Source organism: Ceratosolen solmsi, unplaced genomic scaffold (genome assembly GCF_000503995.2).
Source record: "Ceratosolen solmsi marchali unplaced genomic scaffold, CerSol_1.0 scaffold6, whole genome shotgun sequence".
NCBI classification, from domain to species: domain Eukaryota; kingdom Metazoa; phylum Arthropoda; class Insecta; order Hymenoptera; family Agaonidae; genus Ceratosolen; species Ceratosolen solmsi.
In genome coordinates, this window is record NW_011948414.1 from 16089709 (window position 1) to 16107105 (window position 17397).

Genomic DNA, 17397 nt, shown 5'->3' on the forward strand with positions numbered 1-17397 from the left:
TCGGCATTCAATCGACTCCAATAATCTCTAACATGAAAACTTACTGAAAAGTTTTAGAATATTAGCCAACATAGTAATATTCATTTTTTTCCTCTAATGCAACTTCATTTTCATATTGAAGCACATAAGCGCGCAAACACGCAAACACACACACACACACACATACACATAGAGACATACACATAAACGAACGCACACATATATTTAATGCAACGAAATTTGTTACCCTTAGAAATTTATTGTGTCACGAAGCCAAATTGGAATTTCGTGCTTGTAAATTTTGGAAATTTGTGTTACGCGCGGTAGAGGTTTAAGTTTATTGGTGTTTGCAAAGCCGCGTAATACGAGTTTTAAACCGTCTTATGCTCCGAGAAATTGCCTCGATCATATAACATAATATCTCAGCATAAGAATATATTCATAGTATACTGCACTTGAAAATATTTATTAAATCAGTTTGCAATATTCTAAGTAAATTTAATCTAATTATCGTTGTGCTCTTGCAAAACATTATATTAACAAAGATCTATAGTTTGTTAAACGCCGATAAGCGGTAAAATTTAAAACATTTTATTACAAATTATTTGAAATAAAACGTATTTTTAATAATCTTATGTATCGATCGATATTTGCAACATCGATATAATTTAAGTATATATATATATATATTTTTTTTATTTTTTTTTGTTTTTTTTTTTGTTTTTTGTTTGAGAAAATCATTTATTCTTTTTGTTATCTTTATGAATTGTTTTTTTTTTTTTTTTTTTTTTTTACAAGTAGTCCAGAAATTAAAAAATGACTTTTTAAACTCTTTACAAATAATATTGAATTTTTGTTACTACTTAATGAAATATCCGTCTTGGTCAGTTTATACGATTTCAGCATACACTCGTATACATATTAATCAATACGTATATCATGTTATTTAATTTTCTATTGTGTGATCTGGATTGAGTGCCCCGTACATTTTTGTATCAACTAGGCTTATCAAGTGATTTATTTATACATTTGCATGAAAAAATAATTTTGCAATGAAATTATTACAGCTATGGATACATCGGTAAATCAACTACTGGCAATTATGATCTTGAGTAAAAAAAAAAAAAAAAAAATGAAGAAATGATACATTTTGTGTAAGGAATTATAATAAAGAGATTTTATAATAGTATATTAATAGGGTATATGTAATAAAACAGAATTTTTAATACGTACCTGTTTATTAAATTTTTCATGTGTAAACAAAAATATAATTACTCGTTTTTATTAATTCCTTTTACTAATGCGATTATCGTGTGCCCTTTACTTTATTACAGAGAATACAAGTTACAACTCTCTTATGTCAATTCTATACTTTTATTATATATATATATATATATATATATATATATATATATATATATATATATATATATTATAGAGATAATGGTCACTATATGAAACTTTCAAACAACAATTCAATTTAATTGTTTCAGCATACAATAATTTTAAAAAAATCTAAAAAGTATTTTACACCCAGTATTACATATACCAAAAATATGTAGAAAAATGTAGATAATAATACATATTTCACAGGGCATAAGCTTGATTAATGATTTACTGTTTCGTTAAATTTTAGAATTTCAATATTATAAGCAAATATGAATAATTCGTAAAAATGTCAAATTAAAGTAACAATATACTTTGAATTGAGAATTTAATTTCAAATAATAATAATAATGTAATATAATTTATTTTAAGTTGGAGTATTTATATTTTAAAAATAACTATCAATAGATTGTACTTACATATATTTTTGATTGATATTTAAATTAATGCTTCTGGAATTATCAAATTTTCTTGACATATTTCATGATATACGTTATATAACGAATTAAAATATTTCCAAATGCAAATAATATAAAATTTGACAATATAATATTATGCAAATTAAGTTAAATATAAAGTTATTGAAAAAATTATAAAAAAAATTATACTAATTGTTGTATGAATAAAAAAGATTTTATCTCTGTGTGCGCGCGCGCACGTGTGTGTATGAGTGTGCGTGTGCGTGTTTGTGTATTGCGCATGCCAAAGGATATATACATTATAAATATTTCTTTTAAATAAACGATTTAAACAATTAAGTATATTTAAACATTGCATAGATAAACTATACCCTATACGTAACCATTGTAATTTCAAATAATAAATGAAAATACGTAGAAATAAATCGATACTACATCGTACCTTTGATTGTTTATTTTTCACATATATTAATTAATTGTCAATTATAAAATGCTTTAATAATATAAATATAAATAAATAGATAAATATTTAAATGTTATGCCAGATAATCGTGTCAGATAATTTATACAATTCTATGATATATAAATAATGTAATTTTATAATATTTAAATAATGAATATAGAATTTTATATGAATTTCAATAAACTTCAAATTTAATGAAATGTAATATCGACTAAACACAATGCAAAATAAATAATCATTATGTTAAATCTTACTCATAAATAATAAAATAGAATTTTTAATTATTATAGATCGAAATCATAAAGTGTAAATGAAAAAATCCAATTCATAAAATTCTCAAAGACTATAAGATTATATCATATAATTGTGTAATTTGTCTGCATAAGTAAATGAGAAAAACACAGTGCCAAAATAACTTACTAAGACAATGATTTAAGATTAAAAGGATTGATAAATTATAATCAAAATGCTGATAAAGAAGTAAATTTGGAGTCGTAGCTAATTATAGGCAAATTAGTATTGTGCCGTAATCATGATAAGTTATTATTATAACCTACTAAATCATTATAATTTTTTACATTTATTATATTTTTACTTTAAACTTGCGATTTAGCACAAATTTTCATTATACTTAAATGGACACAGAATGTCCGAGAACATAATTCTACTTTAATGCTAACATAATCTTTTTTTTTTTTTATTACAATCAGACAACCTTTTTATTTCATTCACCAATTAATTTTATAGATTTTAATACCATAGATAAAAAGGATTTTATAATGATAATTTATAACAACAAACTACAGAGAAATTATTGTAGGAATACGAGGTAACATAGTTAAAAGTAAAATCAGTAATTTCATGTGGAATCGCAATGTATATCAAAGTTCAGAAAAAATAAAGATATTTTATGACTTTTTACACAAGCACGAGTAATTTATTAAATGTATTGATAATGATTTAATAATATTATTATTATTAAGAAATATTAATGGCATTATGACTAGATTATACTTTAAAGTGGAACTTACAGAATTGTTTAATTTCTACAGTGATTCTACAGTATTTCGATTATTGCAAAACTTTGGTTCTTACTAATGACTTAAAATTATGCCGATATCGTAGTTTTATTGCAATTTACTGAATTGCAAATCAACTAAAAGCTTATGTCGGTAGAAATTAATTTTTTTTTTTTTTTTTTTTTAACAATCATGTAATAATTGAAAAAAAATTGCTCATTCAATTTCAGTAGCTAATTTTTGCGTATATTTTTATTAATACGAGTATTATAAATAGTTATATCAGTTAATATTAATCAAAGAAAATTCTAATTTAATTCTAATTGATTCTCAATAATTATATAAATGTATATTAATATTTTAATAATGTAGAATAATAATTATATACTTTATAAATTAAAAAGTAGTTTAAACGTTGTATTAAACTATTGGTTTAATGATATATATATATATATATATATATATATATATACATATATACATATTCACATACTAAATTTATATAAAAAATAATTTTTGATTAAATAGAAGCAGTGTATTAATAGGTTAGAGTATTTCATTATTTACACAAACATCTTTTAATAACTTAAAAAAATCATAATTAGGATAATGTAAAAAATCGATGCATTATTTTCGTATTATTTTTTATAAATATTTTATATTCCACTAAATCATATGTATAAAGAGAGAGAGAGAGATATAAAGAGCTGAGTAAAATTTCAAAACCTATGCAAATAATGATTTGATGTTAAATTATTCTTTTATAATGAGTTCTTAATAAATATTACCTTACCATCTTCCGTTGTGGATTTTATATAAGCAATGTGGTGATTCTTAAATTAATTTATCGAGAATTCATTAACGAATGAGTCGCTCATGAATTTGCATGTTTTTAACTTTTCTAAGTTAGCTAAACAATCGTTACTTATTACCCATACAACGATCAATCAATTTGAAATAATCCTGACTTCATAATTTCAAAAGTTTGCTAAGCTTCATCTTATATTTCAGCTTCTGAGATATTTTTTATTTTCTGTAATTTTTATTTAAGCAACAAGCTAGTTATATTTATAAAAATTTCTTTTTTGTTTTTAAACTCATTTGTTTAGGAACAAAAGCAAAGAATATATATTAATTACAATGTTTACGTATATGGCATTTATGAAAAACATAAAAAATTTGAGTGAATTTAGCCTTTGGTGCAACATATATTAATAGATTATAAAATATAATAAAATTTATTATATTGCTTTATAAATATGCAATATTTGCATCTTCATATATTATAAATAATATAAAACACCTTCGTACTTGCTCAGATCTTGTGAATCAACGTCACAGAGTGCGAGCTAAAAATGAAATTATACATATATTCTGATTTTTATTTATACACACACACACACACACACACTCACATATATATATATATATATATATATATATATATATATATATATTAATGTTAATGAGAATAAGGAAAATAAATAATGAAATTCAATTTTGTTTAAAATTCAAATATAATATTCAAATAAGTTTATATATAAAAACGAGATGTAGAAGTCACTTTATAGAAAAATATAATAAATGTGCTTTATAGCTTAATAAGACTTATTATATATTTAACTTATAGTAGCTAATAAAGTATTATATAAGCACACGTGTGAGGTAGCATACTCACTCACTTGTCGTAATTCGTATTGTTTTATAGTTCAACGTTCTATAATACCTTAACGTATAAAGTCACAGCGACCTAAAAAAATGTTTCTAATTATGAATTTGTTATTCTCTATATAAAATAAAAATTATGATAAATTTTTTCTATGCGATGATAATGTCTTTCAAAGATTTTTATCTCAATACATATTATATAAGCTATTCAAATAATCTTTTGGCAATTTATTTAATCAACCATTAGTGCCGTAGTTTTGTTCGTATATGTAGTACTCTATGAGAAGATATCGATGTGAGAAATATTTTTTTTTTAGAAATACTAAAAATTTAACTACGCACATGAATTAAAACAAAAATTGTTTGCTTTAATTTTTAGAATAATATGTTAATGAGACATTTATATTTTAAAATTTTTTATAAAACGTTTAGTATCTAATTAACAAATCTCTATTTCTTTGGAAAGTGTTGTTTTATTTATTTGATCAATAGTCAATTCAGCAATTTATTTAGCCTAATTCGAATGAGGTTTTTTCAGTGTTTTTAATCAAAGAATAAAAAGAATCATCACGTTTTTTTTTTGCGTTTTAAGTGACCCTTAAATAGAATATATTTTTATAAATCTATAATTGGTAATGTTAATCGATTGGACATTATTGCTTTTGTCTAATGCTCAGATCTTACTTCCCCTTTAATCTACAAAATTCTTAATTCCACTAATCGTCAATCTAGAGTAAATAGAAAAATAGTAATTTGATCATTGGCTTTTGTATGCCATTATTTTTATTTATTTATGCTTTTATTATGTGCGTGTGTCCTGTAATTTATGTTTCAAATGCTTCTTGAACATCTACGAGGAGCCTATCCGATCGCTACTGATTATATTCAACAAAGCAAAGCTATTTCTATTTTTGGCATGTTGAGTAAATAATATTAATATTGATTTGTATATAATTATATGAGTGAAGTTATAAATAAGGCGTCTTAAATATTTATGCCAATTTACAATGCACAATGTGCCGATAACTGCCAAGTGACTGTTTCCCATCTCATATTTCCCTCGAGTGACAACTAACATCTATTTAGCTCCGAACTTTATCGATCGGTTGAATAAATCGATTGAGAACGAAAGGCGCTTTTAACGAAAACATTTCCATCTGATGACCATCTCATTACCAGAGTTGTAGTTTAAATTTTAAATGATAAATAAGCGAATATGTTGTATTTAGCGAATCTCAATTGAAGAAAGCGCCAAGTGTGGTAGGCGTTGAGTGGCTGAATAAATTGTCAGGAGAAAGAAAACAGGACTCGATATCAAATAGCTGACCGGCCATGTATAGCATTGCTATTGTGTACATATGTTGGCGAGGATCCTTCATTTAGGTTTAACAGCCAATGCGCATGTAACGAGAAGGTGTTCTTATCGGACATTACACTGTACTTTCGCATTTAGCCGGCAAGCCTTTGTTGATGTTTGTCGGCATTTATTGTTTTGAACAAATAAAATCGCTTCTTTCAGTTTTGAATAGGAATAAAATATACTTATCTTCATTTGTCATTGGCACATATTTATATTATTTTCTATATATCAATTATATATGTGATCATGAATTTTTTAATGAATAATGAATTAAAAAATGAAAACAATAATTTCATAAATAACCACATTAGTAAGTAAAATTATTATAGAATATCATCGATATGATGATCGACGTGTATCTTAGAAAAAAAGTTTATAAAAAAAAATAATTTTAACTAATATGTTTCAGGTTTAAAAATGAGACTGAATTTATTATTAATAGGTATTTGCTCTGTTTTTATCATCACTTCATCATGGTTAATTAATCATGATTCCCTTAGTAGCGTTGTATTTTTGAAGGAAAATCAGCAGCCCCTTCACATTGTATCTGACAAGTTTCTCTCATTTGGTTTGGATTCTTCTTTATTAAGGAATATGAAGAAATTGCCTATTAATGACCACAAGTTTATAAATCTTGTTCGTCACCTCAGTCCTGCTTATGTAAGAATCGGTGGTACAAACGCAGATTGTCTATATTTTGAGCAAGTATGTTTTTATAAATATATTAATTATAGTCATAAGTATAGTTCCACGTCGATGTAATTAAAAGAATAATTTTCAAATAGTCAGGCACGTTAACGGAGACACAAATAAATAAAGAAACGAATGTCACGAGTTTAGTGGATGATGCAGATATTAGTAATTTTACATTAACTAGTAATGATTTTCTCTCTATTTATAAATTCACAGAGAAAACAGCGATTAAAATGATTTTTGACTTGAATGTTCTGTTAAGAGAACCCAATGGTTCATGGAATAGCGATAATACAAAAGAAATTATAGTATTTTCTAAAAGCCATGAAATGGAAATTGACTGGCAATTGGGAAACGGTATTATTACTAATTATTTAACGAATATTATGGATATGATATATTGTAATTTTGTTAATATTATATATTGCAGAACCAAATTCATTTCTTCATGTATTTAATATTTCAATTTCTGCACAACAATTAGCTAATGATTATTGTAAATTGCGTACTGTACTTAATGAACTAGGCTACCAAGACAGTATTCTTGTTGGGCCAGAAGCAAATCATGTCGACAACGAATACAAGAACGGTGTTAAGTATGGAATAGATTTTTTAAATAATGTTAATAATTGTGTTGATTATTTTACATGGCACCAATACTACCTTAATGGCCATATAGCTCAATTAGAAGACTTCTTAAATCCAAAGGTTTTCAATCGTTTATCTGAACAAATTAGTACTATGGGAAATGCAATTAGATCGAATGGCCATAACGTGTCCATGTGGCTTTGTACGTACACTCAAAATACAACATAATTCATTGAGTGTATACACAAATTTTCATCTAAAACATCGATAAATAAGATTATTATAAATAAGATTTGTAGAAAAATTAATGGCAAAACTTATAATTCTTTTATACTTACAGCCGAAACAAGTTCTGCATACGGTGGTGGTGCGCCAAAGTTATCCGATAGATTTGTTGCTGGATTTTTATGGCTTGATAAGTTGGGCTACAGCGCCAAGGCAGGTGTTAAAGTTATAATAAGACAGTCACTTTTTGGTGGTAATTATGCAATGATTGATGAAAATTTGGATCCAAATCCTGACTGGTGGGTAACTTTAATGTTCAAGCAATTTGTTTCTAATAAAGTTTTGAGTTTGAATACACCAGATAATTTTGGTAACATAAGATTGTACGCCCATTGTGCTTTGAAACAAACTTTTCTAAATGGTCTTCCTGCAGTTACTATTTATGGAATAAACTTAAATGATGAAAAAAAAAGAATGTACATCCAAGGTATATCGAACAAATCCAATATTTTTGCTTACTTCCTTACATCAGACAATTTACAATCGAGGTAACGACACGTTGATTATCTGCTTTATAATTTTTATTTAATTATCAGTAATTGATTATAGAAAAATTTATATTTTACAAAAGATTCAAAATCATTTATGAACTTTTTCTAAAATCAATTTCATATAAGATAAACATTTTTAAAAATTTCTTTAAATATTCTCTTCAAACAGCAATATTTTCATGAATGGAGAAATATTGAGGCTCTTAAGCGATGGAAGTATACCACCTTTTAAACCAAAAATTATAGAAGTAAGTCAAGGTATTGAGTTACCATCGTATTCAATGGTCTTTCTTTTAATAGATAATGTGAAAATACCATCATGTTTAGAATTATAAAATTAAAAATGTTTTATAAAATTTTTATATTTTAATAAAAAATGTAACAATATAAGGCAATTAAATATTTAATTTCACGAATACTTTATTTTTCAATGTTGTTTGTTGTATATATATATATATATATATATATATATATATATATATATGCACACATGCATACATATGTATATATAATCACAGATTTATTTCGAGTACAACTATATATATATATATATATATATATATATATTACTTAAATTCAATGTATTTATTACAAGTTTCCAAAAATAATATTTATAAATTTAATGGATAATCCATGCAAATAATTTTATGCGGCTAATTAAAAAATTTTTTATTTTTCATCGATACGATGTTTTAACTTGAAACTAATATAATATTTATTTATACATTACATTATAACTGTACAACAAAAATTCAGAATCTATTTAGTAGTATTTAATGCTAGAGTACAGACATTTCAGCAATAAATGAAACAAAATTTTAATACCATCACCAATTTTATGCATATTCTTTATATCTCTTTTATACTTCAATTCTTTTAAAATCTTTTCAACTGAAAATAAGCTTTACAAAATTTAGTCCAAAGCTTGCAATTCTATAATACTGATAGAATAAGATACGAGTTTTATATCAAGTTTTTCTAATTTACAAGTATTATAATTCATAATAGTCGCGAAAATATGAAATAATAATCTATTTAATAAGAAATTATGTTTAGTTCACTTATATAAAAGAAACTTGATCTTTTATATAAGACTTTTATACTTGATCTATGTATAATTAATTTAAAAAATGCATGAATTATTTAAGCCTATTTAGAAATATAATTATTTTAATGTCATTAAAAAATAATACTTTTGTAATTTTAATTGAAATAATATATTAATAGATATGAAAAGATTTTAGATTCAATTTTTCTTTTTGGTTTTATTTAATTGATGTATGTCTTTTTAAATCTTCAAAAGTATTAACTTTTTTTTTACAGCAATTTTCATTTCTAATAAATAACTAAATAGTATTTGTTTGTTTGTTTGTTTGTTTTTTTTTTTATAACATCTACAATTATAGCTTATATACTTAAAAATGGCATTTATTTACAAATTTAAATATATCGATATTCTTATTCCTGAGCAGATATTGTAATAGTTTTGCCTTTAGGATCATCGAACCGATCCATTGTACGTATGTCCATAATCATAGTAAGACCCCAAATCATAATTATTGCTAAAATAGAGGTAACAAAAATTCCAGTCCAAATGGGTATGCTCATAAAGCCAATGCAATCATAAACATCGCCAAATTTTTTCACATCCATTTGAACTTGCAAATTCACTAATTTCAATGCAATTTCTTCTTTCGTTTCTTTATTTTTATAACTAAAAATACTTTCTTTAGAGCAATGATAAGAGAAGTTAAATGGAAAATAGATATCACTTGTACTTTTCAAATAATATTTTATATTATTTCCATTAGGTTCATATTGAAACCCAAGAAATCTAAAGTAACCATTAGTGATATTGAATTGAGCTTTAAGACTAATTTTCTGCGGATTATTAGGACTAACACCCTTAAAAACCATCGTTAAATTATAGTGTTTATTGTCTTTTTGTGAGATTATATACGTTGGATAATCTAATTGTACATAATCTTCCTTGTTGAACTTGAAAAATATAAAAACAATTATTTATCTTTTAATTTACAGTTTAGTTAAAAAATATATATATATATAATTTTATAATACCTTGATCATGGGATTCTTTTGAGCGTAAAATAATATGTCTTCAGTATTTACAATAAAGTTTGTTGTATTATTTGAATTATCAGATGCCCTTTTAATTCGTTCTAAGGTTCCATAACTGCAAGATTTTCCAGTAAGAGCGACTACTAAATTTGGACTTGATTCTCTTACAATATTATATATTTCAGGAATGGCATTAAGATCATTTAATTGTATTAAAGCTAATTGGCCTTCGGCAACTGATTCAAGATTATCTTCGGTTGTTATATTATAAGAGGATAAATTTTCAAAAACTGATAAAGCTGATTCGACAGATGTTAAGTAGGTAAGTGAACCGGCATTATTTAATTGTAGACTCTACATAAATATAAAAATACAATATTTGAAAATAGCAGAATACAGTTACTCGTTTATTTTTTATTATTTTTTTTTTTTAACATACCAAATTATTTATTTATGATACAATATATTTCTTATATTCTAATATTCACTAATTGCATTGAATATGCGTATCTTGTAAACTAATAATTTTATCCTCACAATGATGATAATTTGATTATTTTGTATTTAAAATAACTTATTAAACTTGGCAATATTAATTTAATTAATTTAATATATTTTCAAATCTTACATTAAAAATTGCATTGGGATATTAAAATAATTGAAAATATAAAAATTAGTCACTTAAATATGTTTTTTAGAAGATGGCCCAACATTATTACAATTTTAATAAATTAAAATATCATTGTAGAAATTAATTTCAAAATAAAAATTACAAATTTATCAATAATAAATATTACGAATTAAAAATAATTTTAAGTGTGTATGGTTTCTTATATATTTGCTAAACTAATTTAAATAAACATGAAGCTTTTCCCTTTATAGTATCGACATTTTCTTTCAACGTTTACAAGATATTTATTAAAATGTTATTCATAATTAAGCTTAAATAAGAAATTAAAGATTGATATTTTATACTATAAATCATTTTTCTTGGCAGATATAATTACTAAATTAATATAATTAAATTAAGTTAGTAACCTGCTGATGATATTTAATATCTTCGACGCAGAAATTGTCTTTCACAAAGACAATTATGGGTGGTTGTCCCCCCTTGCCCAAACGTTCAGCTAATATTCCTTCAAATTCAGGCCTCGAGGTTTTGTGCAGAGGATTGATAAGGCTACTGGAAGAAGTACCAGACCAAAGCATCACAGGCACAACATTACCAGCTTCTATACTGGCTAATTGTGTGAATAAAATCCAGGCAATGAATAAAATCCAACACTTCACATTTTTCAAAGCTTTGTCCATGTTCGTCTGCTTGCCGAACCTTTATTTTGTGCAATTCAGTCTCAAAAATGAGACTAGCCTTATGTAGAATTTAATATTGTTCCTTCAACTTCTTGGATATAACGGCAATAATAGAAATTGTGAGAGCCGATACCTGCTGCTTAGTCCTGAGATTCCAGTTAGATTTTATAAATTTAGGGAGGACAGACTAGTTAAGACATCTGATCCCTTGACTGTCATATGACGACATCACGTGATAGATTTTCGATAAATGATATACGCACGTAGTTTGTGGCCCGCGATGGCATCTTCCTGTTGATATTTGGATTCTGCGCAGTAATAATTTTGCACTGATGTAAGCTGTCTTAAGCTTTGAAAATTTAAACTAAAAGGAAAAACGAAGAAGAAATAAGCGTGAGATGCGAGAGCACATATACAATGTAATTGTAATTGCATTTTAGTTTCTGTATTTGAAGCTTTTGTCTTGTTACATCTAGAGGCAAAAATAACGTTAAATAGCGTATAATTATAATGCAAATATTTATTTTCCTTTGTTATTAATTTTGTTATATACACATGTACTTTTTTTTTTTTTTTTTTTTTTTTTTTTTTTTAAATAATTTGTTTAAAAACAATTAATAAAGTGAACGAAATAATATTTTACAAAGAATCGTTAAACTTTTGTAACGATTGGAACTTACCGATCTTCTTAAAATTCTACCGATAATATTTCTTTATTTTATTGACGATTAAAACAATATATCGAAGAAAATACGAATAGACCAACTACGAATATTATTACCAATAACCTCTTTTTTTCCCTTCTATTTTATCTTTCCCCCTCTTAATAAAACGTAAAGTCTTACCATAACGTATTATTCATCGTTAAGGAGCTCATTAACGAGAATCAACTTGCATGTTTTTGAATCTTACCGCACTATAGAAAAGGTTCCAATGGAATGGTTCCAATTATGCCCCTTTACTATCTTTTTCATCTACCCTCGTGTTCTTCTGGCACTGCACCTACTTGTACTTTTCACATTCAATTACATCTAGAGATATATAAAGGGATTTAATTTTGTTGTGCAATTAAACGATTAATATTTAATTAATTAATTAAATATTTGCTTGTATTTAGAGTGCTTGATTGTAAATATGAAGGTAGGAAATGAATTGAACAACTTGTCGGCTTTTGAGGTGTATTCAAAAAAATATAAATGTTCCAAGCCACAATTAAAAATAAAAAAATTTGCCCTCAAACAATTCAAACATGTAGTTGAAAAAGAAGCAAAATTAGCAAAGTTACAAACTAAAAGTACAATTAAAAGTAACTCTGATAATGATGGGATTAGGACAAAATCTAAAAAGGCAAATCTAAAGAAAATTAAACAATTGTGTGATAATAACTCTACGCATCCTAAACTTAAAAATAATAATAAAAGAAGTATCTTGAAAAATAAGAATTGTAACAAAGTAGCGGATAGAGATTCGATAAAAGAAATCGATGTCTTAACCGATGAAGGAACAGAGTTTGATAAAGTATACTTGAAAATTATAAAACCTACCGATAAAGTATTAGCTAATCCTATAAATGAAAGTGAAGCATTGTTCGAATGGCTTATATATCCTTTAAAAAAAGATGAATTTTTCAAGTAAGTTTATGTAAAATCTTATTTATACAAATATTTACAATAATATGATATATATACAATAATATATATATATATATATGTGTGTGTGTGTGTGTGTGTGTGTGTGTGTCTTTTTCAAAGATATTTAATGATTAATTAAATATAACCTTAGTGTAAGTGAATATTATTAATATAAAATTTTTCATTTATTTAGTAAGAATTGGGAAAAATTACCGGTACATATTACGAGAAATAAATTAAAATATTATAAGAGTTTGATGAGTACGCCAATGTTAGATCAAATTTTGAGAGATAATTATGTATTATTCTCAAAAAATTTAGACATTACATGCTTTGAGAATGATATGAGAGAAACTCATAATCCAGTTGGAAGAGCTTTACCAAGCGTAGTTTGGGATTATTTCACTAACGGATGTTCAGTAAGATTGTTAAATCCTCATACATATATACCTAAGTTACATGCTTTAAATTGTAAGTCTATTCTCATTTTAAATTGCATCGACCATCATTTCATCAGCATTTAAAATTTCATTACTATTTCCTAGCTATACTTCAAGAATATTTCAATAGTTTTGTCGGAGCCAATTCTTATTTAACACCACCAAATAGTCAAGGCTTTGCGCCTCATTACGATGATATAGAAGCATTTGTATTGCAAATCGAAGGGAAGAAGAGATGGAGATTGTACAAGCCAAGAAGTAGTAATGAATTTCTGCCAAGATATTCATCTTCAAATTTATCAGAAAAAGACATTGGAAAGCCAATATTAGATACTATTGTTAATGCTGGTGACTTATTATATTTTCCACGAGGTACTATTCATCAAGCAGATACCTTTGGCTTTGATAGTCACAGCTTACACATAACTCTAAGCTTTTATCAAAAAAATAGTTGGGGCGATTTCTTAGAGAAACTTATACCTCAAGCATTAAATAGTGCCATTGAAAATGATTTCCGCTTTAGAAAGGGCCTACCGTTTAATTATTTAAATTACGTAGGCTCTGTCTACACTGACAACGTAAATGATGTTACACGCCAACAATTTTTAGAACAGACAAAAAATCTTAGCACGTTATTACTGAAATATATAAACATTGATAAAGCTGCGGATGAACTAGCAAAACATCATATTCATGACTTTTTACCACCAGTGTTAAGTGCAAATGAAAGATTATGTTCGGTTTATGAAGCAGGAGATAGGATGGTTAAAAATGGTGTGGTTATTAATCGGGTTGAAATTGACCTAGACACTTCCATAAGATTATCGAGAAATCATTCTGTAAGGTAAGAAACAATTTCTATTATAATATAACTTCTCCTATATTGTCTCGTATTTCTTTTTACTGTAAAGGCTGATCGAAGAAAATGGTGTATATCAATTATATTATTCGTCCGAAAATTCCAAGACATACCACGAATATGAACTGCAATTCTTTGAAATTAATTTGGAATTTGTACCTGCAATAAAAGAGCTTATAGTTCAATTTCCAAAATATATAAGGGTAGAAGATCTTCCAATCGGTGATCTAGATAAAAAGGTGATTTATTAATAGATGGCGTTTTTAACAAAAGGTAAAAAATAATAATTTAATTTGAACTTTTAGATACAACTTGTTCGAGACTTGTGGGAGAAAGCTATTGTTATATCGGAACGACCTCTTTCTATTATTAAAAGCTAATTTTTACGTAGTGTTATAAGTACGGAATATTTCAATGTAATTTGAAAAAAAAATGTTTTAATATTTAATGATATTCATTAAGGAATAATTGTAAAGTAAATGATGTGTTCACTAATTATAAAAGAATTAATACATGTGAATATATTAATTGAATACTAAAACAACGAATTAAATATTAAATTAATAAAAATTTCTGTAATTTTTTTTTTTTTTTTTTTTTTTTTTTTTTTTTAAATAAAATTGTTTTATTTACATTATTGTCTTTATAAAATAAATACCGATGTAAATATGGTTAAACGAAATATCATTTTTTTTATACGAGTGTAGTACACAAATGTACAAATGTTTTTTCATTTTATATAAACAATTTTAATGTTAATTTTATTACCCTTCATTATATCTTACCAGTCCCATTATTTTATAGTATTTAAAAGTTATTTTATCTTTTCAAGACAGTTTCTTTTATTTGTTATATATTTATTTAATATGTAAACACAAACGCAAAATATATATTATATTATATATTAATAGCCATTTATTAAATAACTGGGATTTTAATAAATTTGTCTATTGTGAGCAATGAAAGTATTGCATAAAATTTTCAATTCTCATTTTAAAAGATTAAATATAATGATAGAAGTTTTAAATTATAATATTAATAATATAAACAAAATAGAAAATTGAATAGAATATAATATCTTTTTTTTTTTTAACGGAATTAATTATAAAAAAAAAATTGAAAATTACGTTAAAATCTCGTAAGAAGCCAATATTGACTTATGGTAATTGGCTCATAATCTGTCACTTTGCAATATTTTATTAGAAATTAGTGTTGAGGAGTAGTAAAGTTTTCTATGGAGAAAGGAAAACTAATCTTTTCTTTTAATAAATATTACGTAATAGAATTTCAAAGAAAAAATGTGTATTACATTGTCTTTGGAGAAAAGCCAAAGTTTTATTGGCGTTGTGAAAGAACCATAATAGAGGAATATTCAAGAGGGAAAATTTTATTTAAGCCATAAAAAATGATCCGTAGAATGTGTGAATTCGCTCAACCATCTAATTTAACATATTTTTAAACATTAATAACATATTACTTATATCCACGTACAATTATTTAGTTTATTTAATAAAATTATGGATATATAAGGTATAATAATAGTCTTTTACAAGACGATAATCATCGTGAAAAGATGTTTTGGAAAATGACAAAATAACGCCCGCAAAAGGAAAACTGGGAACCCCCAAACACATCATATCAAACCACAGAGGAAGTTTAATATGTCAAAAAGGAATGCCAATTCACTATATAGCATACGTTAACTAACTTAACAAATAAAAGATATAATTAATAGCGGTGCTTTGAAAATTAGGAAATTGAGAATATTATGATTCTTCTCTTTCTCATCTTTTCTTTCTCACTTTACCGATCAAACGTGTTAAACCAAGTCAAAACTTTAGTCTTTAATATACAAATTTTTTTTATGGAACTGTGCTTAATTGAACAATATATCGAAAATAATAATAATAATAATAATAATAATAATAATAATAATAGAAAAGAAAAAAAAAACAGAAAATTTATTTAATTCAAAGATTGTAATAAAATTATTAAATTAACTTCAATAAATAAGAATGTTTTGACATAAATGTAAAATTTTGTACTATTTACGAATATCATATACGAATAAACTCACATTTGTGTAAATTTTTTTGTTACTCTTTAAATATGAGAAAAATAGAATTTTTGAAATAATGAATTTCATTATTCATTACAAAGCTTTTATACATTCGTTAGCTGTAGTCATGACTGTTTTATCATACTTTTCTCAACATGCATATTGTAAAATAGACAAATATTATGCTTAAAGTATAAATAGCGTATTAAAAATATTGCTATATTCCTATATTTATTTAATCAATTTCTGGTTTTGTACCAAGATTTTTGGTATAAATAAAGTGTGTATATCAAAAATTCTCGAGGGCGGATGTTTGAAAATTAAAGAAACACAAACGTTTCTACTCATCGCATGACGTTAAAAGGAGACTCCATCCTTATAGTACCACACGAATCAGTACAAAAAAAAATCGTTTTATCGACGACTGTTGGACCGTCGATTATTTCAGTGACAAAATTAAAATGCAGTTTTAATATTATACGAACTTATTGAAATAAAATTAAAACAAAACATGCTTGCCAATACACCCGATTATCATATAGTAAGAGGAGTCGTTTTAAACGAGTCGAGGACTCCTCTCGTTTACTTAAAATATTTTTAACGAAAATCGGTACACGTACAATAGCACTTGTTTTGATATTAAAAAAAAAAAAAAAAAAAAAAAAAA

General features: G+C 25.2%; 3 protein-coding genes across 3 annotated transcripts; 2 read left to right on the top strand and 1 right to left on the bottom strand.

The window, feature by feature from the left end:
* The first annotated feature begins 6579 nt into the window (after window positions 1-6579).
* On the top strand, window positions 6580-8701 carry LOC105368274 (heparanase). Its single transcript, XM_011507258.1, has 6 exons — window positions 6580-6604; window positions 6704-7034; window positions 7130-7344; window positions 7418-7777; window positions 7916-8348; window positions 8521-8701. The coding sequence occupies exons 2-6, from the start codon at window positions 6712-6714 to the stop codon at window positions 8684-8686; spliced, it is 1497 nt and encodes a 498-aa protein (XP_011505560.1). The 5' UTR covers window positions 6580-6604; window positions 6704-6711; the 3' UTR covers window positions 8687-8701.
* Window positions 8702-9742: 1041 nt separating this feature from the next.
* Window positions 9743-11695, bottom strand: LOC105368498 (uncharacterized). The gene is made up of 3 exons (XM_011507510.1): window positions 11469-11695; window positions 10431-10784; window positions 9743-10349 (listed from the first exon to the last, which is right to left on the bottom strand). Exons 1-3 carry the CDS (start codon window positions 11637-11639, stop codon window positions 9810-9812), a joined length of 1065 nt encoding a protein of 354 aa, XP_011505812.1. The 5' UTR covers window positions 11640-11695; the 3' UTR covers window positions 9743-9809.
* Window positions 11696-12546: 851 nt separating this feature from the next.
* On the top strand, window positions 12547-15089 carry NO66 (Bifunctional lysine-specific demethylase and histidyl-hydroxylase NO66). The gene is made up of 5 exons (XM_011507259.1): window positions 12547-13372; window positions 13566-13843; window positions 13918-14656; window positions 14724-14910; window positions 14977-15089. Exons 1-5 carry the CDS (start codon window positions 12876-12878, stop codon window positions 15049-15051), a joined length of 1776 nt encoding a protein of 591 aa, XP_011505561.1. The 5' UTR covers window positions 12547-12875; the 3' UTR covers window positions 15052-15089.
* The last annotated feature ends 2308 nt before the right edge of the window (window positions 15090-17397 follow it).

Coding starts and splice junctions, on each gene's coding strand:
- LOC105368498 (XM_011507510.1), bottom strand. CDS start 11,639: ATGCTTTGGTCTGGTACTTCTTCCAGTAGCCTTATCAATCCTCTGCAC. Junction 10,785..11,468: donor ATATTAAATATCATCAGCAG/GTTACTAACTTA, acceptor ATATTTATGTAG/AGTCTACAATTAAATAATGC. Junction 10,350..10,430: donor AAAAGAATCCCATGATCAAG/GTATTATAAAAT, acceptor ATATTTTTCAAG/TTCAACAAGGAAGATTATGT.
- LOC105368274 (XM_011507258.1), top strand. CDS start 6,712: ATGAGACTGAATTTATTATTAATAGGTATTTGCTCTGTTTTTATCATC. Junction 7,778..7,915: donor TAACGTGTCCATGTGGCTTT/GTACGTACACTC, acceptor TTATACTTACAG/CCGAAACAAGTTCTGCATAC. Junction 8,349..8,520: donor TCAGACAATTTACAATCGAG/GTAACGACACGT, acceptor CTCTTCAAACAG/CAATATTTTCATGAATGGAG.
- NO66 (XM_011507259.1), top strand. CDS start 12,876: ATGAAGGTAGGAAATGAATTGAACAACTTGTCGGCTTTTGAGGTGTAT. Junction 14,657..14,723: donor TCGAGAAATCATTCTGTAAG/GTAAGAAACAAT, acceptor TTTACTGTAAAG/GCTGATCGAAGAAAATGGTG. Junction 14,911..14,976: donor TCGGTGATCTAGATAAAAAG/GTGATTTATTAA, acceptor TTGAACTTTTAG/ATACAACTTGTTCGAGACTT.